Source organism: Podarcis muralis, chromosome 13, assembly GCF_964188315.1.
Source record: "Podarcis muralis chromosome 13, rPodMur119.hap1.1, whole genome shotgun sequence".
NCBI lineage: Eukaryota > Metazoa > Chordata > Lepidosauria > Squamata > Lacertidae > Podarcis > Podarcis muralis.
Window position 1 is genome coordinate 8,657,209 of NC_135667.1, and position 20,529 is coordinate 8,677,737.

Here is a 20,529-nt window from a genome sequence, read left to right on the forward strand (position 1 = left end):
TATGAGTTGGGCCAAACTTATTCAGGGACAGCCCCATGGAGGCCATGCTTTCCACGAAGTCCCGAGCGGCCCCTTGTAAGGTCGTGTCGGCATGGATGTTAAAATCCCCCAGGACAACCAAGCTAGGTGTCTCCAGGAGCATATCCGCCACGACCTGAAGCAGCTCGGGCAGGGAATCCTTGGTGCAGCGGGGAGGTCGGTACACCAGTAGGAATCCTGTACTGCCCCTATTGCCCAACTTCCAGAACATGCACTCAGAGAACTGGGTCTTCCCAATAGGATGCCTGGTGCAGACTAATGACTTCCTAAAAATCACTGCAACCCCCCCTCCCCGCCCACATGACCTGGGTTGCTGTGCGTAAGAGAAGCCTGGTGGGCAAGCAGCGGCAAGGACAGGCCCATCTGCTTCATCCAACCAGGTCTCTGTCACACATGCCAGGTCAAATCCTCCATCCACAATCAGGTCGTGGATGGCAGTGGTTTTATTCATCATTGACCTGGCATTACACAGCAACACTTTCAGGTCATGTGGGTTTCCCTTGCTGATTTCAGTATCCTTCCGGTCAGGACCAGACCTGGAGGCAGGGATAGTCCTCAGACAACGACTAAACCTGCCTCCTCGGTAATGACATGGTCTGGTCTTAGCGTAACTCCTCCTCCTACCCATGATCACTGAGATCGGTTGTCCCAGTGCATCCCCCCCTGTGGAACATGCCCCAGCCATTTTGTTTGCTGGGACCCACTCCCAGGCAGCCCTGACCCCAGCCCTTAAAAAGCAAAATACAAATTATATAATAATTTAACAGAATAATAATAATAATAATAAAACAAAACAGAACAAAATAAAACAAGAAACAATAGCGCTGACTAAATGCTTATCCCTCCCCAAGCAAAAATAAAATGGTAAAATAATATAATATTATAAAAAACAACAACAACCATTTAAGGTGCTGCAAATTAAAAACAATTAAAACATTTAAAACCATTTTGTCCATTGCTGCCGGTAGCTGCTCAGGCCTCTAAACTGTAGTGGTAGTGCAGGCCCCGCCCCCTAGGCCGGATGGAGTTGGCAGAGGAAGGAGCAGTCTTCCCAACACTCACACAAGCAGCAACAGCAGCCGTGTCCCGTGTCCCGTATTGATATAACAAATCAATAAGATAAAAACAAAGGTATTACTCAGTTCTTTCTCATTATTTGCTCCCTATTGTTCAGCTCAGGCTTCAGCAAAATGATATAGCATTTAGGGGCAAAGATGCAGCCCAATAATCCAGCACTAGAGGACAAGATGGAGAAGATCTCCACCGCCACCATGGATTTCCCTTTGGTGCTTAGATACGTTGGGATAAAGGACAACCAAACACTGCAAAACAACAACATGCTGAAGGTAATAAACTTGGCTTCATTAAAACTGTCAGGTAATTTACGAGCTGCAAATGCCACAATGAAGCTGGCAAGGGCCAGGAGGCCCATGTAGCCCAGGACACAATAAAACAGGGTCACAGACCCTTCATTACACTGCACAATGGTCTCTTCTGCTACAGAGTCCATGTCTAGATCAGGGAATGGGGGAGAAATCATCAACCACACAGTACAAACACTTGCTTGAGTAAGAGAGCAGGAAAAGACTATGGAATTGGCCAGCCATTTTCCTACCCACTTCCTTGTGCTACATCCTGGTTTTGTGGCCATGAAAGCTACAACTACAGTGACAGTTTTTGCCAACACACATGAAACGGCCAGTGAGAAAACAATGCCAAACATTGGTTGGCGAAGAACACAGGTCACTTTCCCAGGTTTCCCAACGAATAGCAAAGATGAGAGGAAGCAGAGCAGTAGTGAGATGAGGAGAATGTAAGTGAGATCCCGGTTGTTGGCTTTGACAATGGGAGTATCTTTGTATTTAATAAAAGTTCCTATCACCAAACTTGTGAGAAGTGAAAAAGAAAGAGCAAGTGAGGCCAAGCTGATCCCAAAGGATTCATTGTAAGAAAGAAAGCTTATTATTTTGGGGATGCATCCAGTTTTGTTCTTGTTTGGATACTGATCTCCTGGGCATATGATGCACTCATCCATATCTGAAAAGTAGAATAAGATCCAGTAGCAATTCATGTGTGCTCTTTACGTCTTTTTTATCTCATCCTTCTGATTTTAAGGGATTGATACAGTATGTGAAATACTTTTTTGAGTATTCTGCTGAATGTATGATGTTTGAATTTAAACAATATTAAGCTGCTGCTCCATGCACCCTGCACATCACGGCTTGTTCCAACTACACTTATACAGTGGGGGGGGGGGGGCATCAGGCACCGGTTGGCTCTTGTGTTTCTTGGGAGGGCACAAGGGTCCTGGTAGATCATAGAATGAGAGCATGCCCCTAGATTAGGTGAGACTGGCCTTACATAACTCATTCCATGGTTACCTTCTGGGATCCATGATACTTGTCTTGTGACACACCAGTGTCCAATGCTGGTCAACTCCCAAGGGTATTGATTGGGTGCATTTCAACCATCAAGTGGAATTTGAACTGCACGTGCTCATTGAAATGATAACCCTTATGCTTTTGCCAGCCCTGCTTGCCTGTGCAATAATGAATACAAATCTGGCCTAATTGCAACTCCTAGGCAATTATAGCTCAAACATAACTTTGTTTATTTGGCAATCAGTACTATGATCTATTTGGCGATCAGTACTATGAACGCTGGGACGCGGGTGGCGCTGTGGGTAAAAGCCTCAGTGCCTAGGGCTTGCCGATCGAAAGGTCGGTGGTTCGAATCCCCGCGGCGGGGTGCGCTCCCGTCGTTCGGTCCCAGCGCCTGCCAACCTAGCAGTTCGAAAGCACTCTCGAGTGCAAGTAGATAAATAGGGACCGCTTACTAGCGGGAAGGTAAACGGCGTTTCCATGTGCGGCTCTGGCTCGCCAGAGCAGCGATGTCACGCTGGCCACGTGACCCGGAAGTGTCTCCGGACAGCGCTGGCCCCCGGCCTCTTGAGTGAGATGGGCGCACAACCCTAGAGTCTGTCAAGACTGGCCCGTACGGGCAGGGGTACCTTTACCTTTACTATGAACGCTGGTGGCGCTGTGGGGGATGCGGGTGGCTCTGTAGTTTAGGGCTTGCTGATTAGAAGGTTGGTGGTTTGAATCCCCGCAATGGGATGAGCCCCCATTGCTCAGTCCCTGCTCCTGCCAACCTAGCAGTTCAAAAGCATGTCAAAGTGCAAGTAGATAAATAGGTACCACTCCAGCGAGAAGGTAAATGGCGTTTCTATGCGCTGCTCTGGTTCACCAGAAGCGGCTTAGTCATGCTGGCCACATGACCTGGAAGCTGTATGCTGGCTACCACGGCCAGTAAAACGAGATGAGCGCCGCAACCCCAGAGTCATCCGCAACTGGACCTAATCGTCAGGGGTCCCTTTACCTTCACCTTTAGGCAATTATAGTACTTGATATGTGTATAACAAAATACATTTGAGCGAAGTGGGGAACACTGCCGTATCTAGGTTCACAGTATTGCACCAGGTTTATTTGTTTTTGAATATTTCCTTCAAATGTTACTGAAAAAAATGCCCCCAAAAAAGCACACAACTCTAAACAGGATAGTCTGGAAGCATGTGTAAATGTAGCATTTAAATAGATTTGACACAATAATCTTTACTAATATTGAACAATGAAAAATGTCATGTACCATTTTGGTTGGAAATCTTCCCTTCTGGACATGGAACACAATCATAGCAGCAAAATTTCTGCCCTTCCTTCCTTTTCTTCTGACTACCAGGGTGGCAGTAGTCATTACACAGAGAAATGGGCATCACCTTTCCAGAAACAAGAAATAATTTCATAAGGGAGAAACTGAACGTCTTATCCAAAGTGCTTCATATGAAGTGCAGCAATTAGCCCATATTTTGTCAGGGGACCAGAAAAAAGCAGCAAGACACAAGACCAGAAAAAATGCAAGATACATGAAATAAGCTAGGGCCATTTTATCAGCTGTAACTTTAGGAATTTATAAATAGCAAAGGACATGTGTGGAAAATGCTTAAATCTATCAGGCTCCTAAACTGGCACTAATTGGGTGAGGTCTTCATGATTCATAACACCTTTAAAATCTTGCAGGTTCTTACACAGAGCCCTGTGACAAGTCTCTAGAATTAGAATCCACAAGGGGCTCAATTTCTTTGCCAACCTCTTTCCTTTCCCACACCCACCTGCCAAGTGACCAAGTTATCTACTTGCACTTTAGGAGTGCTTTCGAACTGCTAGGTGGGCAGGAGCTGGGACCGCAGACGGTAATATGTATGCCACCTGTAGTTGCACCTGTTTGATACTCCTGATGGAAGTATCAAAGTAGGTGGAAGGAAGGTAGGTGGAAAAGGTCAACCAGCCCATTTTGACCAGTCAATCATAGGAAGGAACATAATTTCCTGCTTGACACCAACTATGATGACAAGCTTATCTCATACTGCATAGTGGGAGGGAAGGCTTGGTGTAACCTCTCCTAAGAAGGATGGGCGGAGGTAGGTGGAAATGACTTTATATCCTTTGTGATTTACTAACTAGCAGTAGCTCAAAACCACACATGAAGGCAGAAAACGAGTTTTGGGTTGGGTTTTTGTCAGTCCTATTGTCATGAAATTAATTTGATATGGGATCTGCAACTGAGCCATGGACCCTTTTCAAATGAAGCAGTAACCACCCATATCTGCCCCATGACTAAATTTTATCTGAATCTTTCTAAGCTCTGTCATACAAAATGAAACCCAATGAATATTGTTAAAACTTCATTTTAACTAACAACATAGAAATTAAAGGGCTTTTCGCAGTTGCATCCAGCTAGGTTTTCAGATTTTCCCATGAAGCAGTCAAAAAGAAAAGTGGTGCTTATCAAGAGAGTACATTGGGTCAAAGAAATACCCAATTTCCAGACCTGGTTAAAGCCTTTGTTCCACAAAATCATGTCCTCATGAATGATTATCTCATTTCTATTGTCAGCAAGGGGATCCACCCATCCAATCTTCACTCGAAGGAAAGACTTGTTTGGGAAGGTGACCATGTTTGTGATGTCAAATCTACCTCCCATTTCTCTTTTATTAGCAAAGGACACTCTTTCTCCAGCTGAGTTGTTAAATGAAATGTCAGGAAGAAAATGGTGCAACTAATTGAAAGAGAAAAGAAAGGTTAAGGGAAAATAACATAATAGAGATATTGAAGAAAATGGCTTGATGTATAAATGAGCACCATTTACATATAATTATGTTTGCTTGACAAAGCAGATGAAAAAATTGTTATGCGTACAGTGAAAAAAAAATTCAGCCAAATGTACAGGATTTAATATGAAAACATAAAGCTTTGCCAGTTAGTGACATGAGGAATACCACTGCAGCATTACTTCTGCATTAAAATTGTGATGAAATCTTAAGTTGTATATTTGTAAAGCATTACCTGCCAAGGCTGCAGATCTTGAAGTTTTAATTTTCCACTGCTACCCAATGTTCTCTGCTTGGATGTAGACAAGTAAATAGCATGCAAAGTGTGAGCCACTACATAAACAGCATTGTAGATACTGTAACTATGGCCAGATAGTTCCATTGCAAAAAGAGAGCCTGGAAGACTCTCCAAACTCTCCTCCCCAGTACACAGTTCTTTGGGCTCCACTGTCAGATGGGGATTTGGAAATATACAGTCAAATGCTTGCTCCCAGAAGTCCTTGAGAAAATGATCTCCCTGGCTCCAGGAAGGCTTGATGGTCAGAAGAAAATCTTTGAAATTTAGAAGATTTTGTGAATGAATTGTGAGGGATATGGCGCCTTGAAAGAGTTGAAAATCCCAAGAACTAACAAGTCCCGTTGCAATGAAATCAGTATGCGCTGTCAAAATCCACACCTTTTTAATTGCTAAGTTTTCCTTATCGGTTGGATCTCGCAAAAATATAATAGCTCTCAGCGCTATAATTGTCAGAGATTCTCCATAGACAACAAATGTAGTGACTTTATTATCTGTGAGCAATGCATACAAATTTAAGGCTACCTCATGCATTTCATCCAGCTTATCAAGATGGAGTTGACGTGGGATTCTTTGTGTAAAGGCTGAACAAATTCCATTTTGAGAAAGCAGTGGCTCCAGGGTCTTGATGAAATATTCTCCAGTGTTATCATTTGGAGCAAAGAGTCCAACCCAGATCCATCCAAAATGCTTAAGCAAGCTAATAACCCCCCAAAATTGATGGGCTTCATTGGGCACCATTCGATAAAAGGACAGGGACAGACTTGTGTCACCCTCTGGAGGAAATGAACCATACGCAAGCTATATATATATAAAAAATCACAGTTATGAAGTTATGTGAAAAGAATTCATAATGTGCAATGTGAAATTTCATTTAACAAATATTTGTTTAAACAATGTATAGGTTAAATCCAATATGGTCAGTAGGAATACAAAAATCCCTATGCACCTGTCAGGGAACTGCCATCGGAAGGACAGGAGGTGGAAGGGCTCACTGAGGTTGAGACAGACTTAGCAGCTGAAGAGGGAACCAGCAGGGGGAGAGGAGGGGCTCCAGGGGAAAGTGAGTCGGAGGGATGGCTCAGAGACACTTCCAGCGAAAACAGTGGGGAGGTTTCAAGACCTCCTATAGGGACACCCACTCCTCGCTGGAAACTGTCGCGCCGAGAGTCCAGAAGACGTGTTTCCGTTAAGGAGCTTTTATGCTGGAAGAGATTCCGTAAGAGACCACTTTCGGATTCTGCTAGCGACTGACGGAGCCATGCTGGAGGGGCTCTGTCGTAGGCAGAGGTTTGCGGACTTGACCAAACTCTGAGGGACTTGCATTTTACGCACAAGCAGCTCATCATCCCATCACAGCACCCCTTCATACATCTTACCTGGGGAATTTTGTAGAGACTTAATATATCAGCCATATGTAAGGAGGTATCAGAGCCAAGTCCTCCAATGATGGATATGAGGGTTTTCTGGGTGTCACATTTGTAGTTGGAAATAAATCTACCCATTTTGAAGAGGAGGTCTAACGTAGTGCGGTAGGTCATCCTTGCATCATAGTAGCTATCATAGATGTGGAACCCCAGTGTGACATTGTGCAAAATGTTGGGATTCTCATTTATTTCTTTCACAGCAAATGCCAAGGCAAGGACGTGTTGGTAGAATTTTGTCACCACACTGCAAATAAAGTAAAGGAATTAAAGAAATGAATATACCGCAATATTCACATTCTTTTTCAAATTAATCGAAACCGAAAAGAAATGATTGGAAACCAAGCATTTTGGGGAGTGGTTGAAGGAGCTGGGTATGTTTATCCTGGAAAAGAGGAGACTGAGAGGAGATATGTTAGCCGTCTTCCAATATCTCAAGGGCTGTCACATGGAAGATGGAGAAAGCTTGTTTTCTCCTGCTTTGGAGGGTAGGACTCAAGACAATGGCTTCAAGATACAATAAAGGAGATTCTGAGTGAACATCAGGAAGAACTTTCTACAAGAGCACTCTGACTGCAAGAGTTGTTCACCAGTGCAACTGTCTTACTCTCCCTCCCTTTTTCTTTCTTCTGCCCCAACCTTACTCTGTATATAATGTCTCACATCAAATGTAACTGTTCTGTAGAAAGAACTCTACAGCCTGAAAAAAAGGGACGATGCACATACTTTTGTAAACGAAGAAAATCTTTAATAAAAATTATTTAAAGAAAACACTCAGTAGGGGATTGAAATGATGAATCCCTTAAGGGTGGAAAAACAGACATTTTTAAATTTATTTAAATCACTCCTTGTGAGCTAGTATGTTATTGTCTAATTGAGAGAAAAACTTAAAGTGTGGTTTTCCAATTGCCCACACTCAATCAATCAACATTTGTAACAAAAATAACTTACTAACCTGAGACCTGCATAACAGTGCTAGGAGGTGCTATCTGGTGAAACTAAGGTGAAACTTAACTGTCAGACCCAACGTCTCCTACGTATATTTTTTGTCTGTCTCAAGAGAATGGAGTGCATCTCTGGGGTGAAGCCAAACTGCTGTATCAGCAGCCTTGCTGATGTGGTCCAAAGGAAAGCAGAGCTGTTATTGGACTTTGTTAAATAATTTTTATTAATTTTCAATTACTAAACAACAAAAAACAAAGGAAAACAGAGCAATACATTTAACATCAGTTTGGCTGTGGAAGTTGCAGGAAGGCATAAAAGGCGTAACAATATTAGGGGCTCCACTCCAGTTTCATATAAGCTTTACTCCTTAGCCTTTTCTTCTTCTGAAGATATCTCACAGGGAAGCAGAGGTTAAGGATCAGCATTTTTCTTCTCCCCAGTTTAACAAGCCCTGTCTGCCCCTCACTTTCCTCTACAGCAGGTGTATAAACGGCCATCTTGACCATTGGACCCACTCAATCTTTTCCACTCAATCTGCTGGAGCCTGTTTTCACAAGCAGCTGAAGTCTCTAACTCACAGAGGGTTTGAGACCCATCAGCAACACTCACCTTGTTTAGCCAGCCAGTTGAAGTCATTCCCAGGGTATGGTGGCTGTCGCATGGTGACAGCTGATAAGAGCCACAGGTGAAAAATGAGTGCAGGGTGGAGACCAAAGGTTGACAAACAACCAAAGAAGGTGAATGATGTGTCCCCCAACAGAGGTACAACTCCTCTCCCAACACAGAGATATCTGCCCTCTCAGCAGAACAGACGTGACACCATCCATCAATCAAAACCTACAAGCAAGGAATGGTGGCATCCGCCTATTTCTAAAACTAAAGTAACAAACAGTTCACCAACACACCCGAAAGGAAGACATGGAGGTCAATTGAAGTGGGAGCAGAGGAACAGATTTTATTAGATTGACACCTTGTGCTCCTAGTCAAAGGCTAATGGCAGCAGAGTTGTTGCAAGTGAAATCCCTGATCTTGTGCAGAGAAGAAATGAATAGGCTCTCCACCACAAGAAACAGCCTCAAATGTTTCAATGCAAACTGTCTTAAACTAGTTACAAAATAACTAAATAACTAATAACTAAATAACTCTTCACATAAACAAATCTGCCACACCAGTGGATGAATATCAACAATGTGATGCTACCTTGTGTGAGGCTTGCAATCTAAAAGGCATGGCATAAGAGGAAAGGAAATTGAGAGAGATGTAGAGAGGGAAACAGTCTTACTGTGGAACCTCAAACAGATTCTGTGAAGGGGGCTCTTTGAAGAAAACTTCATAAAATACATAATAGATCTGAGAAACTATCCCACCGATGATGAGGCCACCTGGCTGGTACCCTTCATGTGGAACAGGAAATGGATCATTCACAGGGCATGCCAAAGTATCTTCTTTGCATGCAACATGCGATTGCAGAAACAGAAATACCAAGAGCCACAACATTCTGCCGCTAGAAACGCTGAGCTTCCTGTGCCCATCAGTACCAGGTTCCTGTCTTGAACTGGCTACTGTGAATGATGCCTGGCTTTGCCAATGCAGTTCTACAAGAGAGCTCTGTGAGCTGTTTTTGAGAATCAGTGTCTTGGAAACAGGTGCCTTTAATAGATTGTCAACACTTTGATTTCAAGTCTGGCTGTTAATATGTCGTGGGGGAATCAGAAAGGCAACTGATGAAGTATTGCCTATATTTTGCCCCTATTCCCAGCTCTCGATGGCACATGTTAATAATTTTCAGTCTTGCTTTTCAACTTTTTTAGTGCCTTCTTAAAAACCAATCTGGCTTTGATTATGTGAGGAGATTATAGTGATTTGGATTATTGCAGGTTGAGATAATAAGTTGCTCAGGGTGGTCCCCCCCCCCCCCAGCGGCACTTTTGGCAACAAGAGGCTGGTATTTGTGTGTTTCCCCAAGTCTCATCACGTTGCCTTTGCTCCTTTGTGGCACACAAATAGATGGCAATTGCCTTTCCGTTTTCCAATGTGAGTCAATGCCAGACTGAAGCCATTTTCTTTATGGCTGCAAGGCAGAAATTCCCAAACTATGATCACAGCCCGACTGAAGTTGCATCCACACAGAGAATATTCTTCTACACTTTTTTTTAAAAAAAGTGTAGTCTAGGAAATGATAGTTATAGGCCAATCCTATACACAAAAGGCTGGTATAAAGGTAAATTAAGCTGGGGAGAAAACCTGTTTGAAACACCATTCTGGAGCAGGGCTATTGCTGGCAGAGAAACCCAAACCTTGTATAAGGAAAAGAAAGCTTGAAAATAGAGTTTAAATCCTTCCTGCAACAAAGGGACATTTTTAGTAACCACCTATATACTAAAACCCTTAATATATAACAAATCAATAGGACACAAACAAAGGTATTTCTCAGTTCTTTCTCATTATTTGCTCCCTATGGTTCAGCTCAGGCTTCAGCAAAATGGTATAGCATTTAGGGGCAAAGATGCAGCCCAACAATCCAGCACTGGAGGACAAGATGGAGAAGATCTCCACCACCACCATGGATTTCCCTTTGGTGCTGAGGTATGTTGGGATAAAGGACAGCCAAACACTGCAAAACAGCAACATGCTGAAGGTGATGAACTTGGCTTCATTAAAACTGTCCGGTAATTTGCGAGCTGCAAATGCAACAATGAAGCTGGCAATGGCCAGGAGGCCCATGTAACCCAGGACACAGTAAAACAGGGTCACTGAGCCTTCATTGCACTGCACAATGGTTTCTTCCATTACTGAGTACATGTCTAGAGAAGGAAATGGAGGAGAAGTAATCAACCACACAGTACAAGTAATCACTTGAATGAGGGAACAGAAAAGGACAATGGAGTTGGTCAATCTTTTTCCCACCCACTTTCTCATACTGGAGCCTGGCTTAGTGGCCATGAAAGCTGCAACTACAGTGATGGTTTTGGCCAACACACAGGAAACAGCCAGTGAGAAGACGATGCCAAAAGTGGGTTGACGAAGAAGGCAGGTGACTTTCCCAGGTTTTCCTAGGAACAGCAAAGATGAGAGGAAGCAGAGCAGGAGGGCGATGAGGAGAATGTAGGTGAGATCCCTGTTGTTGGCTTTGACAATGGGTGTGTCTTTGTGTTGAATAAAAGTTCTTAGCACCAAAGCTGTGTTCAGGGAAAAAGAAAGAGCAACTAAGGCTAAGCTGACACCTAAAGGTTCCTCATAAGAAAGAAAGCTTATAGTTTTGGGGATGCATCCATTTTTCTTCTTATTTGGATACTGATCTTCTGGGCATCTGAAGCAGTCATCCATATCTGAAAAACAGAATAAAGTCAAACTCACGTAGCAATTCATGTGTGCCTTTTGTCTACTGTATAACATTTCTGCTGAATCTTACATAGTTTTTTTTAAAAGTATTTTAAGGAGCCATGCTGTGCACCCAGCAGGGTGGTGGCCTTTGTCCAATGTCACCCAGATGGCAGAGTGAGTGGGACCTTGGTTTTTTGCGTTGACAGTTAACTGAGAAAAAAAAAGTACTCTGCTCCCATATTTAATTATATCCAGGCTAGAATACAATTTGCCTTTCATTTGGTGCCGTAGCCATTTTTAGGCATTCTAAAGCCTTTGTGGGCAGAAAAGCCATTAGGTAGAACCACATCCATAGGGATGTACCATAAAGGCTTTATAAAATGATAGGAGCAAGGAATGTCCAATCTTGCCTATCTCTCTCTGTCTTTGACACGCACCCACACGCATGCAGTTACCTACTGGGAATCTGGAAGCTTATCTTACCAAAGACAAAGGTCCAACCTTGTTCAACTCTGAAGGGTGGAGAGTGCATCCGCAACATCAAGCAGAATGGCACTCAAGCAACAAGTGCTGCTTGGAATAATGACACTATATTAACCTTAGTACCATGCCATCCCCTCTTAAAAAGGTAAAGGTAAAGGACCCCTGAAAGTTAAGTCCAGTTGCAAACGACTCTGGAGTTTCCACTTCTCATCTTGCTTTACTGGCCGAGCGAGCCGACGTTTGTCCACAGACAGTTTTTCCGGGTCATGTGGCCAGCATGTCTAAACCACTTGACCAGAGCACGGAAATGCTGTTTACCTTCCCGCCGAAGTGCTACTTATTTATCTACTTGCACTTTTTCGGCATGCTTTCTCTTACCTGAAGCATAATGACTAAAATTCTGGCCTAATTTCACCCAGGATGGACGTCTAGGTTGTCCCAGCTACCACATGATTCTCAAATATGCAATTTTTTCTACAATTGTACTACTTGTCAGTTTCTCTTAAATTATGTCTAGAATGAAATCATTGGGGGGGGGCTTAATTTCAGATCCACATGCATGGGATTTCATCAGCTTTCTACCTTTTTGAAGTTTTTGATGTGAAGCTACTGGAAAGTAGCAACAAAATATTAACACTGCTCTGGGCTGGATATTGTGGTTATATGCACAACATATTATTTAAATTCTTTTCAACAGATATTTGCTGATCTTGTACAATGAAACCTGTCTACCATTCTGGTTTGAAATCTTCCCTTCTGGACATGGAACACAATCATAGCAGCAAAATTTCTGCCCTTCCTTCCTTTTCTTCTGATGACCAGGGCGGCAGTAGTCATTGCACACAGAGATAGGGATCACCTGTCAATAAACAGTAATGTAAAGTAATGTTCAGCCTCTGAACTTCAGATAAGAAAGCGGATCTCTCTTCACATAAATATCTACATAGGATGACTGCTTTGTATAAAGAACAGGTATTGGCTTATTTTTGTTAGGAAACCAGAAAAAAGAGACAATACATTTGGCATGGATTAAACTAGGGCCTCTATCACTCTCCTAAACCTGTCAGGATTTGGTAAGCCCTTTTTGATTCACACTGCCTTTGAGTCATAAAACTCCATGAAAGTGAAACAAGTCAACCTGAAAAGACAACCTTCTCTTCCCCACCGGCTTAAGAGGCCCATTGTAGAAGCCTCTTAAATCAGAATTCAACTGAGGAGCATATCACAATATCTTCTTACCTTTAATATAGACAGCTGTCAAGTGATGAGAAAGGCAATTCTCAAAATTATGTTGCTCCCGCCAGTAACGTGGGAAAGTGTGCCAACCCTACCTCTGACCCCTTTTCTATTGAAACAGAGACCACCCTTTCTTCTCTCATGAATCAATTTTATGTGGATCATCCTGAGCACTATCGTACACAGTAAATATTATTTCAAAAATTTATTTCAACTGGGAACATAGATTTGTTTGGCATGTTAATAATTTCATCTACCGCTATCCAGAATATTTCAATGGAAATAGTAATGGTTATTTTGGATAATCTAAATGACCCATATGGAGAATGTGGGGCCCAGAAAAAAACCCTGCTCTCCAGACCTGATTAAAACCATTGTGCCACATGATCTTGTCCTCGTGAATGATTAATTCTTTTCCATCTTCTGCATCAGAATCAACCCATCCAACCTTTACTCGAAGAAAGGACCTGTTTGGGAATGTGACTGTATTCATGATGTCAAATCCACCTCCCATTTCTCTTTGATCAGTAAAGGATACAATTTCTCCGGCTGAGTTGTTAAATGAAATGTCATGAAGAACAGGGTGGAGCTAATAAAAAGAGAAAAGAGAGTAGAACTGAAAATAACATAATGTAGGTTTTGAACAAAATGCCATGATTTACAGAAAGCCTTCTTTATTAATCTTATTTAGGTATAGTAAAATAGCTTCAGTTAACAAAGAACACGTATGAAAAATCAGTGATTTTGACACAACAGCTGGAGACTTTATTATGCATTCTCTGAATGCATAATATTATTTCTATCAACATGAATGCTATTTAAAATGCACACATTTGTCTTTTTTCAGTGAATAAGATTTGCAATAACATTTCAACAGCACTTCTGGATCAAAATATAATAGAGTAATAATAAATAAATGGTATTTCAACAGGCTGAAAGGAGCATAGTGTAAGACATTATAAATGAACTTGTTATTCCAAATCATAACCAAAAAATACCATTTCCCCATAAATGTGTTAGGTTGGTCTATATGTATTCTTTCATAAGTTACTGTAATCATAGCTACTATGCACCAAATTTTCTCAGTCCATTCAGATATAGTAGGAGAAATGCTACTGTCCCCCATTTTTAGCAATATTACTATCCACAAAAGTAATAAAATTGCATAGTATTACTTTATTATTTTCTGGAACAACATATTTTACATAACCAAGCAGAAATGTTTTAGGTTCCAAGGGTATGTTAAATCTTCTGTTGTACTAATGCAGATATAATAACTTTTTTCTCTTCAGAAGTTAAAAATGCATTGACTAAGGTATGCAATGCCATTTAACAGCATGTGTGGATGAAAAGTATGATTAAGTCTGCTTCAGTCCTATTTTTCTAGAATAAGAGGTGCCGGAACTCACCATGAACTCCTCCCTCTTTCTCTTAGAATGGCAATGGCACCCATCTGAGAGGTGTCAAATCTCACCTGAGATGTTCCTGAACCCACCTGAGACATGCCGGAACTGAGTGTCGGTGAGTTCCCCTGAAAAAAGCTGTGTTCTACTGGCCTTAAACTGTCAGGCGGCATTGTTGCTTGGTCACAGTCCCACATCTGTGGTCTGCTTTCCTTAAACTATCAGGCGGCGAGTGGGCAGCTTGGTTCAGGGGCAGCTTTTGGGCTGATTAAATGACCCCCGTGGGCCGCTTGTGGCCCATGGGCCTTAGGTTGCCAACCCCTGCCTTCATCTGTCAGGCGGCATTGCTGCTTGGTCACAGTCCCATGTCAGCGATCCTGTACTAATTTATTCATGAAAACAATATATTTTGTTTCTCTTCATTTTGGAAACATTACCTGCCAAGGCTCCAGATCTTGAAGTTTTAATCGTTTGCTTCTACTCATTGCTTTCTGCTTGGATCTAGTTGAGTAAATGTTCTGCAAGGCATGAGCCACAGTATAGACACCATTGTAAATGCTGTAGCTGTGTCCAGTCATGGACATTTCAAATAGAGACCTTGGAAGGTTCTGCAACCTCTCCTCCCCAGTACACATGTCATTGACCTCCGCTGACGCATCAAGATTTGGAAATACACAGTCAAATGCTTGCTCCCAGAATTTCTTGAAAAAACCATCTCTTTCGCTCCAAGGCGGCTTTATGCTCTGAAGAAACTCTTGGAATGCTAGAAGATTTTGTGAGTGAATTGTGAAGGAAATGGCACCTTGGAAGAGCAGAACATTCCAAAACTTAAGAAAACCCATGGATACGAAATCAGTCTGGGCTGTAAAGATCCATACCTTTATAAATGGTGTGTTTTTCTTATTTGGAGGATCTGACAGAAATATAATAGTTCTCAGTGCTGTAATTGCTAGAGATTCTCCATAAACAATAAATGTAGTGACTTTATTATCTCTGATTCGTACATACATATTTAAAGCTATACCATGCATTTCATCCACATTATCAACGTGGAGTTGTTTTGGGATTCTTTGTGTGAAGGCTGAGCAAATTCCATTTTCAGAAAGCAATGGCTCCAGAATCTGCAAGAAATGTTCTCCACTGTTATCATTCAGAGCAAGGACTCCAACCCACGTCCATCCAAAATGCTTAAGCAAGCGGATAATCCCAAGAAACTGGTGGGCTTCATTGGGCACCATGCGGTAAAAGGAAGGAACTTGACTTGCATCACTCTCCGCTGGGGGAAATGAACCATATGCAAACTAAAAGAAAATGTGAATATCTCAAATCATATGGAAAACATTCATCCTGTAGCATTTGGCTTTTTCTTCAACAAATTCTAAGCTTTCTTTTTTCTAATTGCACATTTTGATTTGAGCTGTGACTAGATCAGTCTCACATCCCTAAAAATAAAACAGAAAAAGAAATGTACAAGGAATATGGGATAAAGATGTAGCCTTTTATATAACTAAATTTTAAATTCTTGATCCTGACTAAAACAGATCCATTAATTTTGTTGAGTCTGCTCTGAGTAAAACCACTGAATAGAATACTTCCCAATATGTCTACTCTGTGTAGAACAAACATGGAAGTAACCCATAGAAGGATGAAGAAATAATTCCCATTGGCCCCTTCATACCTCTTACCTGTGGAATCTTATAGAGACCTAATGTGTCTGCCATATGGAAGGTGGTATCATGGCCAAGTCCTCCAATGATGGATATGAGGGTTTTCTTGGTGTCACATTTGTAGTTGGGGACAAATGTCCTCATTTTGAAGAGGAGGTCTAGAATCGTACGGTAGGTCATCCTTGCATCATAATAGCTGTCATAGATGTGGAAGCCAAGTGTGATATTGGGCAGGATATTGGGATTCTCATTGACTTCTTTCACAGCAAATGCCAATGCAAGAACGTGCTGATAGAATTTTGTCACCACACTGCAAATAAAGTAAATTAGTTACATATATATATATATATATATATATATATATATATATATACTGCAATACTGGACACATTCTGTTTCAAATTGAAATTATTTTATTTGTGATTAATACATCAAATAATACATCTACTTCTGCTTCATTGACTATGCAAAAGCCTTTGACTGTGTCGACCACAGCAAACTATGGCAAGTTCTTAAAGAAATGGGAGTGCCATGCTCTCCAAAGAAAATCCATGTTTGATCAGGGCATTACTACTTTGTATGGCACTCTCTCACACTTGCTTTTCTTCTATTGCTTAACATTTCCATCTCGGTTGATCAAGGAAAAAAAACACCTAATCTGTATCTCCTTAAGTACGTGAGAACTTCATTTAACTGAAGAAATATGTTTTGTACGGAGAAAGTGGCAATGTTAACCCTTATATAAAAGTTATATTGAATTCAATGAAGCTTGCTTCTCAGCAGAGAGTTGGGGTAAGGTGAGGAAAATTGCTTGCACATCAGAACCACAGAATTGATGTGTGTAGTCCACAGTAGCTAAACACAGTCATTGAGCCTTTGGGTGTCAGAAACAAAGGGGAGTCAGGTGGCATTGGATTTATCTTCTTACTGACGGTAAATTTTGCCTACTGTCTCTTTCCTGGCCTAATGCCCTGTCCATACAAACTTGTTCCATCTAACCTGACTCAATGCAATTCAACCAATCTTCAGAACTCTCACATACACCCACTTAATGAACTTGCATTAAAACCCAGGGAGTTTCACCATGGAGCTTTTTCAGATCAGGAAAGAAGAAATGTTTTTCTGACATTTTCCTAATATTTAATGGAAATAAAAATATCCCTCAAGTAATCAAAACCCAGCACACATTGAAACTTTTAAACACCTAGAATATGAGGGTAGTAAAACATAATACTCTTTTAAACAACAAGGAAGCTTTGGGGATATTGAAGGACAGTGTATGGTAGAGCTCTAGTTTTTTAATTTCTCTGCAATGTAACCTTATCTATTTATTTACATTTTCACCCTTCTCTTCCCAACAAATACCCTTGGAGTAAATGTAATAAAAAATATGAAGACTCTTTCCCCATCCCTTTACAAAATAGAAATCATGTTTTACTATGGGAGAACAAAAGCCATATTTGCTGTCTGCAAACATAGTAGACTGTGGAAGACTCAGGAGGTGACTGAATGAGTCTCAGGAGTACATAAAGTTTCTTGTCAATCATTCAAACCATTTTTGACCTGTGAGGAAATATTGATTTAATAACTTTTTTATTCCACCATTCAGTCAAAATGTGGCTCCCACTGCAGCTTTGAAACATCATTGATAAGACAAGCCCTCCCTTTAGGATTCCTGCCTGAAAGACATGAGACAAAGGGAAAGGCAACCCAGAGGGGGAATGGGAAATTCTTACGATGAAACATCAAACAGGTTCTGTGATGGGTGTTCCTTGAAGAGAACATCAAAGAAAACGTAACAGTTCTGAGACACAATCCCACCAATGATGAGGTCACCTGGCTGGTACCACTCATGCGGAATGGGAAAAGGATTATTCCTGGGGCACCGGGTAGAATTAGAGCTATTAGAAACAGGAGTGATTTGAAATAGCATCACCAATAGCAGCAACATCCTAGCAGCATGGCTTGTCTCAGAGTTTGATTCTGCTGTGTGCATCCATAGCAGCTACCTTTAAAGAGGCTACATTCAATTATGCCTGGCTCAGTCAATGCAGCTCTATGAGGGACATTATGAGCTACATTTAATCAAAGTGATACAAATGCACTCCTTGAGTAGTAACAGAGATTATAATGTCGTAAATTGAATTGATATAGCCCTGCCTGACATTAGCCCCTCCATCCTCTCTCCATAGGTCATGGGCTTATTTTTTATCATGTTCAGGCTTGCTTGTTGATTGTTTCCTTGTTCTTTCGGGAAACCATCTGGAGGTTTAACCTCGTGGGAGAAAGATGCAATAATTTAAGTAATTGCAGAATAGGAGTATTAATTACTTGTTCAGAGTTTGGAGTCTGAGTGACACTTTCCCTTTTTTGCTCCTAAAAACATATTCCCTTGGTGAGCTAACAGCAAAAGGAAGCTCAGAGTGAAGACACTGGTTCTGGGAAACAAAGCAGCAATGCTATATTTTTTTTGTTTTCAACTCCACTTCTCTTGCAGGATATTGGACTAAATTCTCCTTAAGATTAAGCTATATTTAAAAACAACAACAACACACAATGTGCATGAGCAAGTTGCGCTGGTTTTAAGTTCATGTCAGCTTAATTCTAATGTTCTTTGTTAATGGGCTGTAGCTTACTTTGTATCAGTTGGTGGGACACCCAAACATGCACACCCAATTAAATTGGGAAAGCATTTTGCTGGCATGCTGTCATATTAAAGCACAGCACCAAAACCACACAAGACCATGGCATCTCAAAATGTGTGTTTTGGAGTGCCGTGCTCTTGAATGGGTCACATAAATCTCACGGAAGCATGGCCCCAGAAGATGTGTATTCTGGTTTTGGTCAGCCTTTTAAGGTGTCACAAAACTCCATGCTGATCTTATTGCACTATGTTGTTTTTGTTAATTATAGCATTTAATTTTAAGTTTGTTAAAGGCTAAGGAGTAAACCCTACACAAATCCAAACTGGAGTCCCCAAGATGGTTGGATGGTGCCTTATACGCCTCCTTCTTGCATCTTCTGCAGTCAAGCTGGTACAAAACATATTGCTCTGCTTTCCTTTGGGCCACATAAGTGAGGCTGAGAGGGAGGGGTTCTTGTCATCTGGGAAGCCCAGGACCTCCACATACCCTGCCCAGGCTTGTGCCCCATGGAGGTAATTTTTGGTTCTGCTAGCACACTGGTTTGACTTCACCTCTGGAAGTGCACTCAATTGTTTCTTGAGACAGATGGATGCCAACAATATCTTAGCCTGATTTATATGTATTCTTTTGTAAAATTAGTTTAATCATAGTTAAGGTAAAGGTAAAGGTACCCCTGCCCGTACGGGCCAGTCTTGACAGACTCTAGGGTTGTGCGCTCATCTCACTCTAGAGGCCGGGAGCCAGCGCTGTCCGCAGACACTTCCGAGTCACGTGGCCAGCGTGACAAGCTGCATCTGGCGAGCCAGCGCAGCACACGGAACGCCGTTTACCTTCCCGCTAGTAAGCGGTCCCTATTTATCTACTTGCACCCGGGGGTGCTTTCGAACTGCTAGGTTGGCAGGCGCTGGGACAGAGCGACGGGAGCGCACCCCGCCGCGGGGATTTGAACCGCCGACCTTTCGATCGGCAAGTCCTAGGCGCTGAGGCTTTTACCCACAGTGCCACCCGCGTCCCTTTAATCATAGTTACTAAGGACCAAATTTTCTCAATCCATTCAGTTATAGCAGAAGATATGCCCCCCCCCCCCGAATTTTAGCTATTATAATAATAGCAGCAGCAGCAGTTATAACTGGAAGATTTTGTAACATTTTTTGTAAGATTCACAGTTATTATGAATGTATAACGTTGATAGGCAGAGCCCAGGGGTGGGGGAATGAGATGGTTCATCACCCCTTTTAAGCCAATGTGATAACACAGAGTGCTCCAGTAATTGGTCTGAATGGAAGACTCTGTCCTGAATCCCAGCTAGGGAGCTGATGGGCCATAGAACTTTAAATGGTGGATTGGGGGCAGCTAAGTAGATCAGTCTCTTGACTCTAACCCAGGCATGACCCTGTTCAACATCAAGCTTCAACCAGGAGGCTGACTCAGGACACATAGACAATACCTAAGTCTACCTATATTCAGAATCAAAAAAGTTGTGGCCATTTTCAACTCCAGAACATTGTTTATTTTTTTCTCCATCTGTCTCCAGGGCACACTGTGCAATATCTAATGTAAAAAGGTAGGGAGTGGTTTAAAAACAGCAGGGGAGAGCAGGCACCATCTCGTCCTCAGGATTGTGGGTGCCCGCCACCACACATGGGCATGCAACATCACGCAGCAGTGAGTCACCCTTTTCTCCATGGAGGGACTGGAACTCAGAGGCAGGGAGACTCTAACTTCACACCAGAGCCCTACTCCCAGGGAAAGGATGCCTTGCTGGTTGGCTGTGATGTGCAGACCTGAACTCCTTCTCTCACTTTCTTCATTGATTTTGTGGATGCCAGGCCCCCACAATTATATTATTTTGGGTGTTCAAACACCCACAGCTCCCTGGAGTTGGCTCCTATGGGGGAGGGAGA

At 42.1% G+C, this 20,529-nt stretch overlaps 2 protein-coding genes across 2 annotated transcripts; both read right to left on the reverse strand.

Moving 5' to 3' along the window:
* Positions 1–1,177: 1,177 nt before the first annotated feature.
* On the reverse strand, positions 1,178–9,364 carry LOC144325224 (vomeronasal type-2 receptor 26-like). The gene is made up of 6 exons (XM_077917840.1): positions 9,150–9,364; positions 6,878–7,169; positions 5,439–6,299; positions 4,924–5,151; positions 3,685–3,811; positions 1,178–2,076 (listed from the first exon to the last, which is right to left on the reverse strand). Exons 1-6 carry the CDS (start codon positions 9,362–9,364, stop codon positions 1,178–1,180), a joined length of 2,622 nt encoding a protein of 873 aa, XP_077773966.1.
* Positions 9,365–10,297: 933 nt separating this feature from the next.
* Positions 10,298–17,913, reverse strand: LOC114583567 (vomeronasal type-2 receptor 26-like). Its single transcript, XM_077917841.1, has 6 exons — positions 17,717–17,913; positions 15,999–16,290; positions 14,751–15,614; positions 13,272–13,499; positions 12,407–12,533; positions 10,298–11,196 (listed from the first exon to the last, which is right to left on the reverse strand). Exons 1-6 carry the CDS (start codon positions 17,911–17,913, stop codon positions 10,298–10,300), a joined length of 2,607 nt encoding a protein of 868 aa, XP_077773967.1.
* Between the last annotated feature and the right edge of the window lie 2,616 nt (positions 17,914–20,529).

Coding starts and splice junctions, on each gene's coding strand:
- LOC114583567 (XM_077917841.1), bottom strand. CDS start 17,913: ATGCTATTTCAAATCACTCCTGTTTCTAATAGCTCTAATTCTACCCGG. Junction 16,291..17,716: donor AACCTGTTTGATGTTTCATC/GTAAGAATTTCC, acceptor CTTTATTTGCAG/TGTGGTGACAAAATTCTATC. Junction 11,197..12,406: donor GAAGATTTCAAACCAGAATG/GTAGACAGGTTT, acceptor TCTGTTTTTCAG/ATATGGATGACTGCTTCAGA.
- LOC144325224 (XM_077917840.1), bottom strand. CDS start 9,364: ATGTTGTGGCTCTTGGTATTTCTGTTTCTGCAATCGCATGTTGCATGC. Junction 6,300..6,877: donor GTCTCTACAAAATTCCCCAG/GTAAGATGTATG, acceptor ATATATATATAG/CTTGCGTATGGTTCATTTCC. Junction 3,812..4,923: donor GGAACAAAGGCTTTAACCAG/GTCTGGAAATTG, acceptor GTTTCTGGAAAG/GTGATGCCCATTTCTCTGTG.